At 45.2% G+C, this 23,065-nt stretch overlaps 2 protein-coding genes across 10 annotated transcripts in view; both read right to left on the bottom strand.

Annotated features, from left to right (window-relative positions):
- CRACR2A (calcium release activated channel regulator 2A) overlaps nt 1-11,469 on the bottom strand; it is a 164,045-nt gene extending 152,576 nt beyond the window's left edge. The window contains exons 1-2 of one of the 2 annotated variants that reach the window (XM_082421105.1): nt 11,250-11,469; nt 10,531-10,638 (exon numbers count right to left, since the gene is read on the bottom strand). The gene's annotated coding sequence lies outside the window, so the exon portion shown is untranslated. Of the gene's footprint in view, nt 1-10,530 lie in introns of both variants that reach the window. The other variant, XM_082421106.1, reaches the window with a different exon arrangement.
- A 146-nt stretch (nt 11,470-11,615) lies between these two features.
- Nucleotides 11,616-23,065, bottom strand: part of PARP11 (poly(ADP-ribose) polymerase family member 11) — a 35,729-nt gene continuing 24,279 nt past the window's right edge. For 6 of the 8 annotated variants that reach the window (XM_082421132.1, XM_082421127.1, XM_082421128.1 and 3 more), the window contains 2 exons: nt 16,122-16,273; nt 14,127-14,598 (listed from right to left, as the gene is read on the bottom strand). In XM_082421132.1, coding sequence (XP_082277258.1) covers nt 14,282-14,598; nt 16,122-16,273 — 469 coding nt within the window. In that variant the 3' untranslated portion in view covers nt 14,127-14,281. Of the gene's footprint in view, nt 12,262-13,890; nt 14,063-14,126; nt 14,599-16,121; nt 16,274-23,065 lie in introns of those variants that run through there. The other 2 variants (XM_082421131.1, XM_082421130.1) reach the window with 2 other exon arrangements.

Raw genomic sequence — 23,065 nt, 5'->3', positions numbered from 1 at the left:
GGACGCAGGCAGGGGCAAGGTGGCTAGTGATTTTCTCCCAAAGACGACAAATAGACTAGGAGGCACCCTGGGACCACGTCATCACTATTAAAACCCACAGAAGTTCATTCTAAAACTGCAGTTTTAGGGGACAAGGGAAGTCTGCTCCCCATCCAGATAGTCACCTCCTTAGGGAGAGGCAAGTGGCAAAATGAGGAATACAGAGATAAATCAATGTTATATTTTAATTTGACCCTAAATAATTTGAGGTGGTACTAGCAGTTTTTTTTTTTAAATCCATTTACTACCTCCTAAATCCTTCCTTCAGAAAGACCATTTCACAGACACACAATATTCCATCTTATGTATGTACTGAAATATATTTTTCATTCTCCTATTTTGACCAGGTACGTTGTTTCTAATTACAGGCAGACCTCAGAGATACTGCGGGCCTGGTTCCAGACCATAGCAATAAAGTGAATATCTCAATAAAGTGAGTCACATGAATTTTTTGTCTTCTCAGTGCATGTAATAGTTGTATTTATCCAACACAGTAGTCTATTAACTGTGCAATAGCATTATGTCTAGAAAAACCCATATATATACTTTAATTAAAAAATACTTTTTGCTAAAAATGGCTAACCATTATGTAAGCCTTCAGTGAGTTGTAGCCTTTTTGCAATAGTAACATCAAAGATTACCATAACAAATATAATAACAATGAAAAAGTCTAAAATATTGTGAGAATTACCAAAATGTGACACAGAGACACGAAGTGAGCCAAATGCGGTTGGAAAAATGCACTGATAGACTTGCTCGACACAGGGTGGCCACAAACCTTCAATTTGTAAAAACACAGTATCTGTGAAGTGTGGTAAAATGAGGTATGCTTGTATTTGATCTTTAAAAATAATGTTACAATGATCATCTTTTTATATTAAAAATAATTTCACAGAGAAAAATGTAAAGGCCTTTATTTAGGCTCGAACATGATCACAACTATAGGTTCTATTTGTCTGATTTCCCAGCAATTTCTAGAAGAAAAGAAAGCCCTAGGATCTTTTGGTTGTTCACAAGGGCAGATTTCCCAGCTGTGCAACCAGCATGGTGCTCAGGTCAGGGAGACATTAGTTCCACTGTGCTCTGTGCTGGGCACATTAAATCGGAAATAGTATCTGTTCCAGACACCACCCTTCCCAAGCAACATGGACAAGCATCTAGAAGAGTTCAGAGAGCAGCTAAGACCCGGAGTAGAAAGACCCTGAGCTCACCTCCTCTCACGAGCACACCAACATTGCGACTATCTACAGAACGACCATCCAGGAAAAAGACCCGAAGGGTTCAGTAAAATCCAATCACCGTCAGATGAGTATCGGCTGAAAGATGTGAGAGACTTAACCCTGAAGAAGAAGACTGAAGCTATGAGATCACAGATTGCAAATATAAGGAAGAGCGTTTGGGGGAAGAAGAATTAGAATTGCTCTGATGCCTAAAAGCTATAGGAAGCAGATTTCAAAAGATGTGGCCCTAGAACAGTTAAAAGTGAGAGAGAGAGAGCGCTGGTGGCCCCTCCTGGATTTAGAGATTGCCTTCTCCCCACGGAGGACCATGAGAACAGAAGAGCTGGGTGAAATCAGAAAAGGCCTGAGAGTGAGGCAGTTGGTCCTCCTCCTCCTCTGTGCCCTTGGATGCTGGCATTCTTCAAGATGCCTCCTCACCTCCGGTCACTACCCACCTCCAGGCACTTCCTACGCTCACCTTGGGTGAGCTCATTTGCCTCCATGGCTCAGACAGCTACTAGTCCAAACATGACCTCCAAATCTCTATCCCTGGTCCTGATCTTCCCCTTGAGCTCCATTACCACCCAGAGAAGATTCTTTTAAACTGCAATGGATCAAGATCAGACTTCATTATCTTCCTGTCTTCATCAGTCAGGACTCTCGTTTGCAAGTGTCAGAAACCCAATAGTAACTACCTGAGGCAAAGATGGTAAGTTATTGGCTCAGGTTAACCAAACCGTAGGACAGGCAGGGATGAAACTAGTTTCAGATGCCTGGCACCAGAGGCTGAAAGGCCACCAGAACTTCCTTCCTTCCGTCTCTCACATCTACTTCTCTCCATATGTTAGTTTTATTTTATTTTTTCTACTGAAGATGAGCTTTTTCCAAATATTAGAGACATAACCATTAGCATCTCTAGGTTTGGAACTTGACAGATTCACCATCAGAAAAAAAAAAAAGGCCCTTACCCTGAGTGACAAGTCAAAATTCAGAATTATCACAGAAGGTCTCAGATTAGGTCACATGCCCATATGTTGGTCAAACACTCTGGACAGTGGAGAAAATAAGACAATATGATTGAACTAGCCTGTATCTGGTATCCACCCTTAGAACAATCATTATAGCCAAGGAGATGCCTTTTTTATTAAAATATTTTTATTATTTTTAAATTTAAATTAAAAAGGTAGCTCTTGTTAAGGCTCACTTATTCAAGTTGGGTCAGAAGAGAACAGGTGCGCCCAGGTGTGTCTGCTGTCCCCAGGAGATGGGAGCAGCACCAGGTAAATAACATGTGAATGTCCACTGCGCTCTCCAGCAATGCTCTGTGTTCCGTATCCTTCATCTCCCCCAGCGACATCTCTACTTATCCAGTCTTGCCCACTGTGCCTGAACTTCCTAAAAAGTTTGGTCGGTTCCCCAGACAAAATCCAAACTCCTTTGCTTAGAACACAAAGCCCCTCCCAACCTGGCCCAAGCCATCCCTCTGGCCGTACCTCCGCTGATTCAGTTGCTCCACTCTCTGCTTCCCAGACAAGCACACGTGGCTGCCACACCTGCTCGCTATTCCTCGGACACACAGCCCCCCTCCAGCCCCGCACGTTCGCCCACACTCATTTCTGCCTGGATTGGACTGTCTTTTTTCACTCTGTCACCTGTATTTTCCTTCAAGATTGAGGTAGAAAGTGGCCTTACTCTTAGGTTAAACCTACCCTGCTCTCCAGGCGCATCTGACCCCTTTGTATTTCCCAGGACATGTGAATTCATTTCTCTGATCAACACTTATCACAAGGAATTATCATTTATTTGTTGACCTGTGTGTCTCTTTCTGAGGCCAAGAGCTCCTGGAAGGCAAGGACCATCCGTTGTTCAACTTTGAAGTCAGTTCTAGCACTGGGCCTGGTAGGTGAATGGCTATCCCCGGGCACATAGTGGACGGTCAATCAATGTTTTGTGGTTTTTTAAAAAAATGTTTTTATTGAAGTATAGTTGATTTACAATGTTGTGTTAATTACTACCGCACAGCCAAGTGATTCAGTTATATATACATATGCATTCTTTCTTTATATATTCTTTTCCATTATGGTTTATCATAGGATATTGAATATAGTTCTCTGTGCTCTACGGTAGGACGCTGTTGTGATGTTTAAGGACTAAAGCAACAATGAACAGTTTCTACTTTCGAGAATTCATTTGGTAGTTTTAACAGCTGAAACCTCACATTACCAAAACTCCTTAGTTCCTTTTTTTTTCCTCTAGGAAATGAGAGTGAATTAAAGGCTAATGAGTGGGTGAATTTGGTTTCATTATTTCCATCCAAAATACTTTATTCAAGTTCGCCAAATGCTATTCTAACAACCATCGCCCCGTATCGCCATACACTTTTGAAGCTTCTTCACTGTCATATTAGTCCGAACGGTAAACAGACTTTTATCTTCCCTGGGCTCCAAAGTGCACACTGCGCTACTGACAAGTGAACGGACAATGTACCTGTGGGGTTGGCTACATGCTAAACAAGGCAAATACCTGTTTTTCAGTCCTGAGCCTTTTCCCTAGATTAGCAGATTTCGCCGCAAAGATCCCACACAGTTGTGCTGTGTAAACTGTTATTACAATTAAGAGCATTTAGTTTTGAGTGATCTAACTTTGCACACGCATTAGAGTTTATTCAGAATGACCCCCCATGTCATTCCCTTGCAATTTGCTTTCTCACGTGGAAGACTACGGCATGAAGTCAGCCCGCCAGCTCCTGCGAAGCCCCTGTACTCCCTCTGCTCTAGGTGGGGACTTACCACCCAGAGTCGTGCCAGTTACCTTACGCTTCATAGCCCCAGACATTTGGGGGAATTCCTCAAAATCTAGATTCCCTATGAGGATCTTCCCTGCCTGTGGATGTCACATAACCTGCGTGGCAGCAGGGAACACCCCCTGGGGTATCATTCCTCTTCTTACAATGGACCAGACTCTCAAAGGTCATCTGGCAAGAGCGTCCACTTTCTCTCAAACACCTCTGGCTAGGGACTTCCCTGGTGGTCCAGTGGGTAAGATTTTGCGCTCCCAATGCAGGGGGCCTGGGTTTGATCCCTGGTCAGGGAACTAGATTCTGCATGCCGCAATGAAGATCCCATGTGCTGCGACTAAGACCCGGTGCAGCAAAAATAAATAAAAATAAAAATAAAATAAAATAGCTACAAGGATATATTGTACAGCACTGGTAATATAGCCAATATTAAAAAAAAAAAAACAAAACCTCTGGCTCCACTGAAATACCCTCAATCTCTGCTACTTCATCCTTTACGTTAGTATATTTTGCTTAATATTTAGTGTTCTGTCTACCCTCCTTTTTATGGTCCAAGACTGATGTTAAACTGGGAGAACTGGGAACATAAATTGCTTTGCAGAAGTGACCTTGTTTTTATTTTTGGCGGCTCTGAGAGAGTGAGAGCTGTGGATCACAGAAGACGAGAGCTAGAATGGGCCTTAGACCACCCCCTCATGTTACAGATGTGGAGCTGAAGCCCAGGGGGAGGAAGTGACTTGCCAAGGGTGGGGAAGAGCCAAGATGAGATTCAAGTTAATGCAGGGAACTGTGAAACCAACGAATATACATGCGCATATTTAAGGCAATGAGCTAGATTCTGCCAGAAGAAAAGAGAAGAAAAATTACAACCTGGCCCTGAGGACTTGACAGTCGGTGATGGCAGGTTCTTAACCGCAGGCCATGGTAATCTAGGAAGAGCCAAAGCCCTAGGTGCTATTGTTGTTATCGCTGATGATGAAAATGGATGAAGACTTCTCAACAGAGAGTCCTCAGGCTGCAAGGAATATCCGAAATCCTACTACTCTCATCAACAACCTGCTCCGCCCCCAGCCCACCAGGCTGTCTGGAAGCCGGGGGATGGAATCTAGGTCACGGATGGATTCTTATTCGTGCCGCTTGGCCTGTCCTTGCCTGGTCTTCCTCTCCTGCATCTTGTGCTCTTACGCTCCTTGAGAGGCGAAGGCCTGTGTTGAGATCTGACACTAGCTCTCCACTGTCACGTTTCCCAGGCCTCTGGGCCTTCACCCTGGCCTGACAGATGCCGTCCTCTGGGAAGAACTCAGCCAGGGATAAAACTGTATGTAAGTGTGGGGCAGCCAGTGTGCATCAGACACTGTACCAAGCGCCTTCATAACCCAGTCTCGGGTAATTCTCACAGCAGTGTTAAAAGACAAGGGGACAGGACTTCCCTGGTGGCGCAGTGGTTAAGAATCCGCCTGCCAATGCAGGGGACACGGGTTCGAGCCCTGGTCCGGGAAGATCCCACATGCCGCGGAGCAGCTAAGCCCGTGCGCCACACTGAGCCTGCGCTCTAGAGCCCGTGAGCCACAACTACTGAGCCCACGTGTCACAACTACTGAAGCCCGTGCACCTAGAGCCTGTGCTCCACAAGAGAAGCCACCGCAATGAGAAGCCCGTGCACTGCAACAAAGAGTAGCCCCCGCTCTCTGCAACTAGAGAAAACCCACGCGCAGCAAAAAAGACCCAACGCAGCCAAAAATAAATACATAAATACGTAAATAAATAAATAAATAAAAAGACAAGGGGACAGCGGCTCAGAGAAGCTGGGCGACTTCTCCCAGCCCACGTGGCTAGAAAATGGCTAAGCTGGGTCTGTAACACACGGTGGTCTGACTCTGAAACTTACGTTTTTCATTACATCACACTGCTTTGCAAACAGAAAATGCTAGACCCAGGACACACATATTTTTTAAATGTTGATCTTATAATACACATAGTTTTTAAATGGAGGCTATCAGAGCCCAGAGCAGGCAACTACAGCCACGTCACAACGAAGTTACAGCAGAAGCTGGATCACGGGCCCTGTGGTCACAAAGCCTGTGGCTGGGATCTCTGCCAGCTCTGAGACTGACACATGACCTCGGGAGTCAGCTTTTCCTGTCCTCGCAGTGACAAATTACTACCTGACCCCATCTCAGTTTCACAGGAACGGTATGAAATTTTACCTTTAAAAAATCTGCAGCGTACCAAGTTCAATTCCTCGGACTTTGAGAGAAGTATTTCAGAAATGTGTGTTGATATGTCATAGATTCCAATTTTAAGCTAAGTTTATGGCCCAACGTTTGGTCACACATTTGGTAAAGAGCACAGATATGCAGTGTTCCGAGGTGCTGACTTTACAACTATAAGAAAGCGAGTCTCTTAGCTGTGCCAAGGAGGATGGTGAAACTCTGGGGCACCATAACGTAATGATGACACAGAGCATCCCGGGAGGTAGCCTTGTGGGGAGATAAAGAGGTGGAGAGTAAGTCAAGACAGAAGTTACAGGATTAGAGACTGTGAGTTTACTTATTTGATGCCTGAAGAGGGAAGGTTTGAAGAGCATCTTTGTATTTATGGACTCAAAAAGTACCCCCAAATTATTTGCTGGATGACATAAAATTTCATATGAGAAAAGGAAAGAAAATAGGATTCAGTGATAGTACGGGAAGAGGTTATCTGGGAAGCGCTTTCCGACAGGCCAGATTCTAAAACATTTGAAGAGGTCACTGTTGGAAAGGGGCCTGCTTTTCCCAGCAATTATTACAAACGGGAGGAATACAGACCCAGATGGACTTGACCAGGGACGGTGCCACCTCGTGGCAGAGGAGACCAGGCGCTTTCTGGAGGGGACTTCCACCCTGCTCTCTGAAGTTCAGTGACGGGAGCTCAGCTCCTGACTTTGCGGCTTGGGTTCTGGGGTGAGATGCTGCCCTCTAGTGCCTGTTGCTCCACGCTCAACAGCACCTCACTGCCCAGGCGCCAGTCTAATTAGGAGCCCCCGGCATCGTGGGGTCGGTCCTCCACCCAGACAGGATCGCCCTACACAGCAAAGCCGTTCAGGACACACTGTTAGTTGAATTAAACTATCCTCTTGAGAAAACTATGAGAGGAGCCAGTGCAGTGTTGAGACGTGAGGATGTCAAGTTCCCTTACACCCCCTGAGTGTGGACCACACAGGGGTGCAGCGGGGAACACGCAGAACACCTGGTCTGGGTATCTTCATTGGGCAGACACGGTCCGAGGGGTGCAAGGTACGGGGAGGGGTGGCAGGTCTAAACTTCATGCTGAGTTTCTAGCCCTGCCTCGTGGGTGCAGGGGTTGGTTGTTTGGGAGTTCCAGACAGGATGGAGAATTTCTTGGTGGGCAAGCTGAAGAAGGCATTTCAACTAGCAAAACGGAATGACACAGACAGTCTTTAAATCTCCTCTTATGCCTGACTTTGAGTTCCTTGAAGGAAGGCAGGGTTTTCACCACCGTATCCTGCCTGACACAGTGCCTGGTACCTAGTCCAGACAGATACTCAGCTAGTGCTTTGTTGAATGAATGAATATATTCACTTACAATTTCCCTGGGAGAAGAAAACTAGTCCAAATAAACAGTTAATTAATAGGTTGAGAGAGAAAAAGAGAACAGCCCCTGACATTTAGAACCTCGCCTGGCACCTGCACTGCCATGTTATTCTCCCATTGCTCATCAACTCACGGAATGCCAACCTCGGGCAAGGTTACGAGGAGACTATGACCAAATGAGACACAGCAAGGCCACCTCATAATTTTGTCTAAGCACAGACGAAAATAAGGTCAGGGTGCCACCCAGAGAATACCAAACACCCACCCCTCAGCCACAACGAGGTCTGCTGCTTCTTTACACATTACAGCTTATCCACAGGCTTGTCTTCGCCTCCTGCAGATAAGACCTAATCGTAGACTCGCCTGCCTGCTTCCCGGCAGCCTCCAATCTAGGGCAAAGCCCCATTTCCTTAGGTGCTCCCCGAAATCCTCAATAAGCTCTTTCCAAGCCCCTCTTCCTGGGACACTCCACCGCTCCTGGTCTGGACTCTCGCTCGCTACAACCCTGCTTGCTTAGCTCCAGGGCTGCTTCTGCGGACGTTTGGCCGAAGGGCACTGACCACGTAAATGTTAAGGAGGAACAAAAAGAACACCCCAAGCGCAGCGTGGACCCTGTAAGGATCCCAGGGCTGTGAGAGTTGTGTTCGTTACGGAACACTTCCCCAACGAGCGAGGGTCTTCTATATTAACACCCGACAATACCCCCCTAGGCGTCATCCTAAGCACTTCACAGGCGTCCTTTCCTCCCGCAAGGCAGCACTATTATTATCCCTGATGACAGATGAGGCGGTGACGCACAGGGAGGGGAAGTAACCTCCCCAGGGTCAGAAGCTGGCAAGCGGCGGCGCTAGCGTCCATCTAGGCCATCTGACTCCAGAGCCCAAGCTTCAGATAAACAGGACCCCGAAGGTAGAAGGAGGTATGCAGTGTGTGTTCTGGGAGGGCGGGAGGGGGCACACAGGAAGGCATGAGCAAAGGCCCGGGGGCAGGAAGTAACAACTCTGCCTAACGCGCATCTGGACACTTAGTAAGTTGAGTAAAAATCTTCGCAAGCCCCGCTGCTGTCCCCAGGTAACCCCAGCACTGGCCTGGCTCCCTGAAGGCTGGCTCCCAGGGCCAGGGCCAGTGCAGGCATTAGGGCAACACATTCTGGTTCTTTAAGTGGCTTTGATCCAGTCACCTTCACTTTAATGATAAAAAGTGCTCCATGGGCCTCCACCCACACCTCGTCTCTCATCTGCCGGAGCCTGGTAGGGTAGCTGGGTGTGGCCAGAATCCAGAATCCACCTAACTAACGCGCGTCCCTCTTCTGGGTCTCCACAACCATATGTTACTTCTTAGGGAAGCCTCCTCTGACCCCCAGGAGAGGTTAGATCTCTTTGTCACAGGCTCCCGAGTGACCTCACCTTCCCTTCTGGTCGCTCTTGTGACAGTTCAGGATGTGTCCTCCTGCTGCACGGTAAGTCCCACGAGGGCAGGGCTGTGTTGGACTCGGTCACTGCCGGGCGCACCCCGGGAACTCAGAGTCGTGAACTCAAGGAGGAACAGACTGAGTGGCGGGAGATTCGGGGAGAACCCGGTCAATCCCTTTCCCTTCCCATCCCAAACGCTTGCCTCTTGGGCCTCAGTCAGGTCAGGTGTTGCCTAGAGAAATCCACCCACGGGCTTTTCTTCTAACAAGAGTCCGGTCAGTCCTTCACAAACTTCACCTTCTGAGAAGTGACCTTCCCCCTCTGGTGAGTTATCCAAGGTCACACGGAGCCAAACAGCAAAGCCAGAAAGAAAACTCAGATCAGCACTCTCAAGATGGGGCTTGATATGTATACGTACAGCTGATTCACTTTGTTATAAAGCAGAAACTAACACACCATTGTAAAGCAATTATACTCCAATAAAGATGTTAAAAAAAAAAAAAAAAAAGATGGGGCTTGATTTTTTTTTTTTTTTTTTTTTTGGCTGCATGGCTTGCAGGAGTTTAGTTCCCAGACCAGGGATCAAACCCGTGCCCCTTGCAGTAGAAGCGTGGAGTCTTAACCTCTGGACCGCCAGGGAAGTTCCTTGATCTTTTTCTTAAAGGAATAAAGAGGAGGAACGGGGCCGGAACACTGATTCTCTCAGAATGCCATCGAGTGTGGACTTAGAATGCCTGCAGCTTCCACGTGTGACCCAAGGAGATACTGAAGTGTAATGAGCCTCTCAGGACGAGGTACTTCTTAAAAAGGACCAGGAAAACACAAGAAGCACCATCTGGATTTATGGTTAAGATCGCAGCGATGATCTGAGTTCACTTCTGGATTGTGACTCTCCTGAGCTGGCTTAAATAGTGAGGTGAGAGTCGGAATCAGCTTGCTGTGCAGCCTCTCCATAGAAGGTACAGCAAAGCTAAAAAGCTGCAGGGAACACAGATGTCTTTGGCAAGGCCCTATGCTCCCTTCTCACAAGAAGCCAGTGCTAATTTCTTAGATCCATAGCCACACAGGGAGAAAGTTCAAATAAAAGCCAAGTTCTTAGCCTGCAGGGCTGAGGAATGAAAGCCAGGAAATTAGAGTTGAGAAAACGCATTACATAATCTTACAGCAGGAGGCCGAGCTGAGTCACAGCAAGGAAGGGGCCGTCAGGTGTTAGGCATAAGCAAGACACCTTCCGACCTGGGATGGATGGAGCCCAGGGCAGCAGAGGAGGGGGGCGGGGGAAGAGAGGGACCAAAGCAGCTCCCCAGCCAGCTCCCAGCCTGGAGTCTGGGAAAACATGAGAAGAAAACTACTCCTGCGGAATAGTGAAGGTTAATGATGAACTATGAACATCTTTCCAAGACGTTTGGGGCTCACCTCTCCCTTATACATCACTCTCACTGACCAGGCAGCCCCCGAGAACCATGTACCTCATATTTCTTTAAAATGTTCCTTTCTTCCATCAGCGGTGCCCAAGCATCACGATCCAATTATTCACGGGGAGTGAGGCAGGGCGGCTTGTTTCACCAAACCTCTTCCTGCATTTAGTGCAAAGGGGTAAAATGAAGCAAAATCACTTTGCTAAAGCTTCTGATCAAAAATAATGTTTGACAAGCCTTTTATTTTTCTTTTCCTTGCTATCTTTTCATTATCTTTCCTTTTTCTCTTTACAAGTACAGAATGTATACTTTCATTTAGAAGTGGACTGTTTTACGCAAAACAAAATGTTTGTTGAAAAATAAATAAAACATCCTTCCCTGGGGCCAAGAGGGCAGTCTGGGACGGAAGCACGACCAGGACCGCTCACTATTAAGACTGTTTTTAGCGCTGCTCCTGGTGACCCGGGAGGTGACCTCAAATAACTGGATGGCTTAGGCACAATTCTGTAAAGATGTCACTTTTCTACATCATCAAAGCTCAGGTGAATTTTCATCGTAATGAATCTCAATAATAGTCCAGCATTTAGACAGACTGGGACATGGTTTTAGCGAACGGAAAACTTGACTGTTTCTGTGGGTAGTAAGCCTTAGTCATTCTGCTTTGCATTTCTCCCAGCTCTACAATTAAGGTATCTTTGATACCTTCCTTTTTGGCCAACAGAAGCTTAAAAGATTAAGTGAAATGTCTAACGTTCTTCAAAAGGACATACCGGGAGTGGCTGGAGGTTGGTGGACTCAGGAAGCTTGCTCTTCGGGTGACCGCAGAACACCCTCCAGAACGCTCCTCTGGGCCAGGAGCCACCGAGACTAAAGGCGCCAGGCCTTGGTCTATTTCAGAATTTTCAGTTGCACGGAGTAAATGCTGTTCCGCACAGGTTATATGCTTAGCTAGTGCTCCTGATGATTCAAACTGAGCGCAAGGGTCTTCCCCCACCTGCAAGTCAGTTACATAAGAGTTACAGGAAACAAACACCTCCTGAGTCCATTAAGTTTGAGCTGAAAACTTAGGTTTAAATAATGCCAGGTGGAGATGAGACACAGAAATCACAGAAACAAATACATGGCACACACAGACCTCCAGGACCTGCTCTGGAAAGCTTTAATCACTCCATGTAGAAACAATACATTCATACATCCAAATAACTCCCAAGTCTTGACCAGCCTCACTGGAACAGTCTATTGTATTTTGTATTTGGCATTAATACAAAACCTTCCTGTTCATTACCGCCAAGATTTAGGAGACTGTTACTTATAAACACAGTTTTTTTTTTACCCTGAGGCTGATATTACCGAAGTGGAAAAGAAGAATTACTATCAGCTGGAGTGTATTTAATGCAGAATTTAAAAAATCATTTATTCATGACTCTGGAATGTTTCTCTCCCCACTCCCACCCCCAACACTATGTGATGACAAGAGAAAAGATGGCAAACGGCGGTGTCTGGTCTGATTACACTGATGACACGATTCTCAACTCGATCTACTGATGAAAACAAAGACACTAACATCGATGAACTCAACACTATCACGTTTAAAAAAGGGCATCACAATCAGCTCTTCCTTATAAAAGGGGAGCTGGTGTCGGTCTCAGACATGAATAACGGCACAGTTGTTACTTACAGTGTCTATGGCGGGGCACTCTGCCTACTAGAGATGAGCCAGGTAGCCACGTGCAGAGTTCACACCCGTTGCCTTGCAAGTTTCAACCTTGGGCTCTTAGTCTCCTGTAGATCAGATCGGCACGTGTCCAAAAGAGTAACAACCCCCAAAGCTACAACAGTTATCCCATTCAAGTGATGCAAGAGGCAATCATGTTAAATTGGAAAAAAAAAAAAAAAAAGATAGCCGTGTTGAAGTGCGGACCATTTTAACATCATTTTGTATGCAAATAACAAGTAAGCAGAAGAGCGAGCGTTTCAGAATCTGACTCCCTGATGTCTCTACGGTCCTCTTTTGGGAGCGAGTCCGGAGCAGCAGTGTGCCGCCTCCCACAAGGCAGCCTGGTGACTTTCCCGCCTGTATTTCCCTGATGACCTCAGCATGCTTCTAAGATGTGTCCTTTCTAAACACTAACAGCACTTGATCGAAACCGGCTGTTAGTCTGCACATCAGAATTGGGAAATCTTTTTTGTCACCTGACTGCAAAGTATTGGACGTGCAATTTCCTGAGTACTAGGTACTCCCTGTGCACGACTTACTTTCGGCTGCACAATCACGTGTATTCTGGGCTACGATGAGGATCTGGGGGTATGTGGCAGCTGAAGAATTACACACCTAATCATGCTCCCTACTCCTGATCTGTATTATTTCTAGATGCCTTCCCAGTTCAAGTGATGGAACAAGCGTCCCAGGCATAGACGTTTACTGGATTTTTCTTGAGAAGTTAAATTACGTTCACTACCTTTCAGCCCAAACTGACTGAAGATAATGGAGAGGGAATTTAGTATTAAACTGAGTTAGAAAAAAGTTTCCCAGAAAAGATACCAGTGTTCTTTTTTTTTCAGGTAGAATCATAGAAAATCAAGGTTGGAAAAACACTTAACAGTCATATGGCCAATTCCCCCACCTGACACCCAAACTCCTGTATAACATCTCTGCCTCGTTGTTGCCCAGCCTCTGCTAGAATAGTTTGAGGGGCAGGAAACTGTTCCAACATCACTTAGCCCTCCTTAAAACAGAATAGCCAAACAGGTGCAGCAGGGAAACAAACTTCCACTGGGCATGATTATGCATTATACCGAACTTTTCAAGAGAGTTAGCAGATTGTCAATTGCTACTCAGAAGAATAAACCAGATTTGTTCCAAGCATCCCAGGCCTTCTGCAAATGATTCAAAATGGGGAGATACAATTTAGAAGTATGAACTTTTATAAATCATTGCTGAATAGCTGTGTGTTTGTGGGGGGCAGATAAAAAAATCTCTTAGAAGTAATCATTGTAGTGACCCCAAAACAAAGGGAAAGTATGTGTTTAAAATAATAAATAAAAGTTTCATTCTGAAGATGCAATAAAAACCTTGTGCAGTAAGTCCTGGTACGAGAATTCAGGAGCGCAGGGGGATGACGCGCGGGCTGATTACGGTCAGTTCAGCAGAAGAGAAGGAGAAGGGCAAGGCCGAGTGTGCGGCCTGCCGCCCGAAGGCATCGGGAGCAGGGCACCCTGTCTTGATCCTCTCCTTCTGGCTTGTTTGGCAGCACTGCCAACGATTCTCTTGTTTCTATTTCTCTCAAGGTACTCAGGCTGCTTCAAGGTTTTAAATTCCACCCCCGCTTCGGAAGACTAACAAAGCAACACATAGATCGGTGGACAATCATTTCAGAACTCGTTTACAAAGGCTCAATTCCTCTGAAGGGACACCTTTATGTCTATGTTTTTATTTTTTGAACATACATATGAATAAGTCTATTTGAGCTGAAAACATTTACCCTGAAGACACGGATGTAAACTTTAAAGATGGAGGGACTCAGCTGATTGCGTTTTGAGCGCTGTCTTTCACCCCAGGTGTTAAAACAGCAATGGTATCGATCTGTAACAAACATGAGTAACAAACATGAGTAATGGACAAAAACAAAACAACAACAAACCAACCCTAAAGTCAGTATGTCTTTTTATAGGGAGGCCCCTTTCTTTCACATCTGCTTCAAAAGGATCAGATAATTAACATTGAGCAGCTAGGTGACCGGCAAGCAGATCTCCCTGCGAAAAAGAATAAAACTTCTCCGACCATGGAAGCTTGGAAATGAAATCAGTGAAAGTCTATCAAGTACTCGGGGTAGATCTGGTTGGCGTCGAACACCACGAAGACCCTGGGATTCCAGGTGTCATCCACACAGCTGTCATACAAATTCACGTAGCTCCCGTCTTTGGAAGGAGGGCGCACGAATTTGGAGTCTCCGTTTATGTAATCTCCAATCAGCACTCGGGCAAGAAACATAGATTTGTACGTTCTAAACAGATGCTGCTGTTGCAGGTTTACGCCGTGAACCTGGAATGTGTTTCCGTGCTTTACGTCGTCTTTGCAGAAGCGGCTGGCATAAGCAGCATCTCGAGCAAAATAGGTTCCTTAAACAAAAAGGAGCCCGAAGAGCCAAGATTACTCCAAGGAGTGTATGAAACACAAGCAAAAAAAACACTGTGATTGTTAGGGGGAGAGACACACAGAATTGTGTAACAGGAATAGACATGGAATTTCCTCGCCGGTAGGTTTTAAAGAAAAGAACAGAAATCCGTCTGTTATGGACAGCTGTGATGCAGGCTGCCACTGGGATAGATCTGTTAGTACAGACCAGAGTCCCCACCACCAACACCATCCCCGTCCCCACCAAAACGTAGCAACCAGACTTGTGTTTTCAAAAAGAGTCTTATAAAGAAATCCAATACGTAAGATGGATACAAATGGTTTCTGTGATTACAAGTGACAGGATCTGCCTTGTCACTGCTCGGACCTCCCTCCCACTTCTGCTTCCTTCCACCCTTTCCCCATCCACCATCCACCCATCTAAGCATCCACTGGAGAGCACAGTGAAACCACGGGTCTGCAGAGATGATTTCAAACCCCAAGAAACCACATTTCTGTGCTACAGGGTAACTGTTCAATAATATTTCTGGAGATGAGAGAACCCCATATCCAGGAAAAGATTTCTGTAGAGTGTGATGTTATTCACACCTGAACGTTCCAAAAGGACAAGCTCACTTGTCCGCTGCCTAAAGAGGAAACCTCCGTGAAGAATCCGACTCTTCCAAAATGGTAGGCCTAGGAGGCTGACATCATTAAGGGAATACTTAACCTAAAACATTTCGGAAATGAACTGCAAAGTCTATTACCCAAATCCGACGGGACTTAATGTAACACCTTTCTGATCCTCTTACAGTTAAATAAATGGGATGGCCTTTAAAGTCGTTATTTTTAAAATTAATTTACTCTTAAAAATGTAGCACCTCCTGATCCTGAGTGGTAGCCAGTTCTCTTGCTGGAGGTAAGGTACAAAATAAGGACCAAGCAAAGAAATGTCCACCCCTTACCTTTTCCCCTCCCCTCTCTCCTTAATTTGCTTGAGTAGTGAGCACAAACTGGACAACTTAGACTTTCACAACATTAGAAAAAAGGTGAGGATTTCCCCCATTATTCCTTGATGCTCATTAATATTCCTACCTATCATTTTCTAAAAAACAAAACAAAACAAAAAATAGACCTATGTACAGTGTACACATTAATTGATTTATTTTATAGTGCTCTAGGTACTTGACATAAAACAGTTCAGTGTATGGGTTTATCCATGGAAGGGACTTATGCATGGAAAGTAAACGTCATAATGCAAAAATCAGCTAATCTGGACATGATGCCCCATCTGAGTGACTGGGACTTGGGGGGTTATCTAATCTGGTAGAGGTGTAAAAAGTCTTCCTTCCATCTTGCACACCCAGGAAATGGCTTTTCGGTGTCTCAGAAACTCTGAGGGTGTGCCAGGAACCCAGTACAGTAACTTTTAACTTAGTGACTCTCAAGCCCCTGAGCTACGAACAGTCACTCCTCTCTCAGGAGAGGAGAGTCTCTTCTAGCGCTCCAACTGGATCCTGATAGTTACCTTTTCCAAAGAGAGCACCGTGTATACCGTTGATTCTCCAATCAAAGTTATGAATGCAAATTGCTTCCACAAATTCACTGCTGGTGCCATGAAATAGCATCTGTTCATTAATCTGAGGCACGCCTCTTTTTTTCTTGAGCTGAACCTTTTTCCTAAAAACACAATACACAGACACAAAACACACAGATATCTACCATAAGTGGCATTATAAATTTTTCAAGGAGCAAACCTCAATAGAAAGGGTAAAACAGAATACAGTTCTTTAACATACATCATAAGTGGACAAATAGCTCTGGAAAAAAAAAATCTCAAATGATCTTGCACACATAAATCATCTCATCAAAAATTATTAGTTAATATTGACACTGAATGTTGAAAATTATACCAAAAACTATAGGTATTCCAGACAATGCCCCATCATAGTAAAGTGACTGATCGCCTAAACCAACCAAGCTTTACAGATGCTTAAAAACGACACTACAAACAGTAAATAATACATAGTTCACAGAGTCTTTAAACAGTGAATTCCTCGAGCACGGACCATGCCTTAATCTTTTTATCCCCGGAGTAGGACATGTTGGTTAAACTGAACTGAACTTTGCATCTTAAGGCTGGAAGGGACATGAAGCCATCCAGTTCAAACCTCTTGCCAATGGACAATCCTCTTCCAACACATAAAATGATATTCAATGTAGGACTTATTGTAATAGTAAAAAAACAAACAAACCGAAAACAGCCTAAAATTCTTTCACAGCAAAAGGAATCATTATATATTTATACATGAAAGTTAAAATAATGAACTAGATCTATATGTATTAACATAGATACCTCTTGAAAAATAATGCTTAATGCAAAAAGAATGATGCAAAAAGAGACCTATATCTCAAAATAATAATGTGTATTGTAGAGGTATACAAACATAGGTAGTAAAAAATATAAAATCACGGATAAGAAGGTATCACTGCAACTTGAGGGGGAAAGAAGGAGGAGAGGATGGGGATGGGGGAAACACTCCACCTTGATCTCTAATGCTGTGTATCTTAAAAAAAAAAAACCAAACAAAAAAACCCAGACACAAAGATGAAGAAAATGTCACAAATATTAAAATGTTAAATCTGATTGGTAGGTACATGGGTGTCTGTAAACTACTGGCTGCATTTTCATTTAAATATATTTCATTCAAAAGATGTCTTAAAGATTAGAAAGAACCCTCCCCTGTTAACTCCGTAATGAGAGCTGCCCCGTGCCTGCTCAGCTCACCCCGTGTCCGGCACTCCCCGCTCCGCACGGCAGCCGATCTATTGGCCATCAGCTGTAATTGTGAGAAAGTCACCCCCCGACGGTGAACCAGAATCTGCCTCCCTGGTACTTCTACTCTCGGTCTTAGTTATTCCCTTCTGAACACAGAACAACCGAGCGCTTAACACAAAACAACTCCAAATATCCAGGAATAACTGTGAACACCAATAGGCTTTCTTCCCCAGGTGAACAGACACCGCTGTCTCAACTACTCCTCCCATGGCACAGCTTCTAGGCCTTTCTCCACCCTGGACAGCCTTTAGTGGGCAGGAATCTGCTGGACACCTTCTAGTCCGAAAATGCTGGGAAGAACCAGAAACAGAGCCCAGATGTCGTGGGACGGCGCCCAGCTGAGCTCGCTCTGCACCAGGCGTCACGCTACTGACGGAAGCTTGTCGTCAGTTAAAGCTGCCGGGGCTTTCTCAAAGCAGGCTTCTCTCGGCTCGCTAGATTTGTGCAACTGATGTCTAAATCTCATGCAATAGGTTTATTTCAATTAAGCTTTATCTTGATATAGTAATTTTAAAAGTATAGAATTTATAAAGAGCAGGCAGCTTAGGGACTGTTCGGGGCTGGGGGGAAGGACAATTGCCCTTAAATGCCGAAGGAATGGAAATGTATATGGTCGTTCTCAGAGCCCTCTGGCAGCATGTATCAAAATTCAAACGCATATGCTTTCATCTACTGGAGACAGTCTTTTCAGACCATTAAGCATGACGTTAGGAAGATGTGCATTAAACAAACATTTATTTCAGAAAAAGCCAGCATGTTTTCACAAAGAACAAATTATGCCAACTTTCTTTTTGGACCTTTATGTACTGTCTGCCTTGTTTTTTTTACAATGCACATTTGTTGCTTTTCTAACTAAGAAAAAAATCTTTTTAAGAGAAGATAATCATATTTGTTTAGACTCACTGTTTCAATCTTCCAAGGTCTTTCTGACTCCTGATTAATTCACCCTACAAGTAAGCTTCCCCTTCTAGTTTTGAATCTTCCACAAGTGTGATAAGCAAGCCTTCTACATTTTCATCCAAATTCCTGACAGAGATGTGGAAGGGCTCAAGAAGAAAGCATGCATGCCATTCAAGTTACTCTTTGATAAGACTTTTAACCAGGTATTACTTTTTCCCTTTGTATGGTCACCCGGCACCCATCTCTCCATCTCGCCTCCATCGTAAGGACCTTTCTCAACCACTCGTAGAAATCAAGTTACACTGTCTAAGGGGCTTATCCACCTACCACTTTGGCAGTCCTCTTAGTTAGCGGAGCATGAGTGAATTCATTCTGGTTTTTTCTAAGTAAACATTTCTTTAACAAACGTCCTTCAAATATTAAGCTTCACGGTCTATAATGACTAGAATCCACGCTATAATCAAGATATTCACTCATCACTACTTTTCAGGCGCAGATTAGAATGAACTTTGGTTTGAAAATTCACTCGAGTCTCTCTTAGATAAGATAAATGAAGTGGTGGTTGGTGAAAGAGCCGGAAGTGTGGGCACCGAAACTCTGCTCAGTCACCAGATAGGTACAGCGTCTATGGGATGGGGTGGTCACAGCTCTGCACCCCCCATGGTGTGCACGGTTTACTTTAGTGCCCATCGCCAAGGCACCCAGGACACGCGGAGACTCACACTGTGACCTTGCTCTAGAAAGGCTAACATTGAGTTCCAGGGCCTCTTGGGCTCCAGTTAAACCTTCAGGGAAAGTCACAGGACTGAAACCAAACTAGGTTCTCCATCACCCTGCCCACCTTCGCCCAACCCCACACTCATCTCTGAACTTACTGAAAATGCTGTTGCACCCACTTCTCAAAGATGTCTTAAAAGTACCCTCCTCCCCAGGGACTAGGGTGCCAACCGGGCCAGGCTGGGTGTGCCCCACATTCCAAATGCAGCAGGAAGAGCTTCGCGCTCTGGACTGAAATAGGTTCGTCCAGTTTAGACCAGCGGTTCTCCCTCCTGGCTGAACACCGGAATCACTTGTAGATCTTTTTAAAGATAAAACTGTCAGAACGAAGAGGCTCTGATTCAGTGGCTCTGGGATGGGTGACAGATGCCCAGGTTAAAGAGCTTCCCCAGGTGATTTTGACAGGCAGCCAGGATGGAGAACCTCGCACCTAAATCAGCATTCTTAACAAAGCAGCAGCCTTCCCTGCTCTTATTTCCTGCTGCCTTATCCTTCCCCACCCTGGACCAGTCCAACCGTCTCCCCTCACTACTCTAGGATTGGGAGTGCTGGAATCAATCAAACATCGCCATGGTTCCCACCCCAAATCCGCACGTTCCCACGTCAGCTAAGCCCTCGACACTGATGGAGACCCCATGGTTCCCAGGTTAGCTCTTTCTCCCCGCCATGTTCCACAGCGGCTGTTTCCTGTCTCCCCTTTTCCTCTCTCTCCCTCACATCCCCCTCCCTAGCACCTCATTCTCTGCAGGCGACCTCACTTCTTCCTTCCCCAAGGAAACAAAGTATCAGGAAGGAACTCCCTGACCTACCTCATCTCTGATCCCCTCCCCCTCCTCATCTGTAAATCTAACTGGACCACCCTGTCTCTCTCCTTCTGACCCACGTTCTCTGAGTCCCACCCCATTACCCCTCCCTCTCTCTGCTGTCTTTTAAACTCTCCCTCTGCGTAGGTTCTTTCCTACAATAATGTAAATATCCTCAGGTCTCTCCCATCTTTAAATTCGAAAAACAAAACCAAGCACCCTTCCCACGCCCACGTCACCATCTTCTCACATCTCTCCCTCTCTTCACTGCCGAGCGCCTTGAAAGAGCTGTCAGCGTTTGCTGTACACACAGTATAGCATCTACCAACGTTGCTCTTGCCTAGGGTACCAAGGACATTTTATTGCAAAATCCAAAGGACGTTTTCAGCATTCATCTTTCTTGGCGTCTGCGCCGTGTGTGACCCTGAGGATGACAAACACTGGTGTCCACCGCGCTCTTCCCGTGGCTCCTGTGACCCCACATTCGATGGGTTTTCTTACACCTCATGTGCTTACTTCTCAGTTTCCTCCCTGGGCTTTCTCTTCCTCTGTTCCTCCCTTCCATAGTTTGGTCCTTACCCCCTTCTTTTCCTAATCGACATAAAATACCTGGTCATCTTATGAATTCCTTTGGCTTCTATGACCTCACACTTTCCAGTAACTCCAAAACCTTTATCTCTGCCTACACTGCTCTCTTGAGCTCCCAACCCATGTATCAACTGCTAACCCCTCCCCGTCCTCCCCAGACCAAAACCTGTTCCTACCCATTTCCCTCAGTCGATTAGAACAAATAAGTCTGAATCCTTGGAGTTATCTTTCCCATCTCCCCTACCCACCCCATCATGCACATTAAATCAAGTACCAGGCAATATCATTCTGTATCTCTAATATCTCAAAACAGTCCTCTTCACTGCAGTGGTACAGATAGCACCTTGGTTCAGGCCATCCAGTGTGTCACATTTGTAAAGACTGAAGCAATTTCCTAAGTCGGTCACCCTTCTGTGATCCCTTTAAGCCCGTTGCTCAGCCTCAGCACTGCTGACACTTTGGGCTGGGGGGCGCTTTGTTGTGGGGCCCGTCCTGTGCACCGCAGGATGTTTAGCATACCTGCCCTCCGCCCCGCAGACGCAGTGGTACCCCCCAGCCTACACCGTGACGACCAAAAACAGCTCCAGTCATTGCCTAACATCCCCCAGTGGGCAAAATCACCCCTAACTGAGAACTGCTGCTTTAAACTCCTTCTCCACAGTGCAGCCTGATAAATTATTTTTCTAAAATGCAAATCAGCTCCATCACTCTCTTGCCTAAAGTCCTGCAATGGCTTTCCACTGTCCCAGGGAAAAAACTCAAACCCCTTAGTTTGTTTACAAGGCCCTGCGTGGCCTGGCCTGTGCCAACTCTCTGACCCAGACGCCAGGTCAGTCCAACTCATAAGGCTGATGGAGAAAATCACACGACCACCCAGTGGGTCTCCCACAAACCCCTGCATGCTCTACCTCCTGAATACTTTTCTAGCACCTTCTCTCACCATCATCCTATCTTCTGTCCTATTTGAAACCCTCTCAATGTTCTGCATTCCCTCTTGTCATCGATCTCTGGCCCATGCTGCTCCCGATGCCTGGGGTGCCCTCCCCTCTCCTCCCGCATCCAGCCCAGACGACACCGGCTTAGGAAGTGCTCCGTGACACCCCACACACACCCTACTTCTGTCCAAGCTCTGGTCCTGTGCACTCTTACATCCCGAGCGCCTAGAACAGTGCCTGGCACAAAGCTGGTTCTGGAACATATTGCTGGAAGAAGGGAGGAAGGAAGGAAGGCCTGGACAGCATGCAAACTGACATCTGCTGGACTCATGTGGGCTTCCCGCCTGTATAGTGAGTCACAGGTTACGTGACAATGGGGTGGACGACTTTATTTTCATCCTTCAGGCAGAGATCAGAATGACAGGCTGTCTTTAAAATGCGACTCAGTATTTTCTGCTGTCACAGCAGGTGGCAGGTTCATTTCCCATCACAGATTTCTATAGGCCGACCTCACATAACATCATGAATGGCATCTACAGAGTAAAAACATCTCCAGTGAGATTCTTAGTATATGATGTGTTGGGGATTCACTGGAACATTTCTACCACTAGGAATTAATTGAGGTCTCAAATTATGAGGAAGACTGATAGGAATTCCACCTCAGAGGCCCGATTAAGAAGAAGGAATTAAGTCTTCATCAGAACATTTTAGGAAAACTTACTTTATTCACTGAGAGAATAAGATCAAAGAAGACGGAGGCTTCCATCCTCCTCTACAAAAGAATCACCTAAACAAGACCTGAATAAAACCTAAACTCAGTTAAACTCAGTATTGTCAGAAATAAAAGTGGGCTGGGCCCAAAGACTCAACATTACAAAGAATACAAGCTGAAAACCCTTATTTTATGATATAAACTATTATGAGAATAAAACCTGGAGTTTACTCAGGCTGTAGGAACTGACCTACCAGAAGCATGAAAGAATTCTGCATATTATCACCAAACAAAAGTCAGCCTGATTTTCAAGTATATGAGAATGAAATGAGTTAAGGCCTGGGATTCGCTTTAAAATACTTCAGCAACAACAATAACATAGCAAAAGAGGAGACAGATTATGATGGTAAATCCAGATAAATGTTAAATCAGGATGATGGATACACAGGGTTCATGACATTAGACTCTATTATTTGAAATTTTCCTGACTAAATGTTAAATGCTTGTATTAAAAAATATTAGAAATCAAACCTTGAACACAGATTTAATAAAAGTATTTCAGAAAATCACTTATTTTAAGTAATGCTTGTTATTCAGAAAAATACAGCACAATGTGTTCATGTGGACAATACCTGTAAGTTTCTTGTAATGGGCTTTATTTTTAGGTTAAGTGCACACCAAGCAATCCAATGGGTCATTTCCAACCTAAATTGAGTAATGAATGGAGATTTTAAATCTAGAACATAAACTCCGGGCTAAGCAGGGAATTTGAAGGTACGTTTTACAATGTCCTTCAAAACTAAAAACAAGCAAATGACTCACAGGCTAGGAAGTCTGAGCCAACAAAGTCATAGTAACAGAACTAAACAGCTCCCCAGAACCCCTGGTAATGCTGATTCAGCCACGATGCCCAGCTCG

This window comes from Balaenoptera physalus, assembly GCF_965194825.1.
Source record: "Balaenoptera physalus genome assembly, chromosome: 13".
Classification (NCBI taxonomy): Eukaryota; Metazoa; Chordata; class Mammalia; order Artiodactyla; family Balaenopteridae; genus Balaenoptera; species Balaenoptera physalus.
Note: the sequence above shows the minus strand (reverse complement) of the source record. Positions and strands in the feature narration are given on the sequence as shown.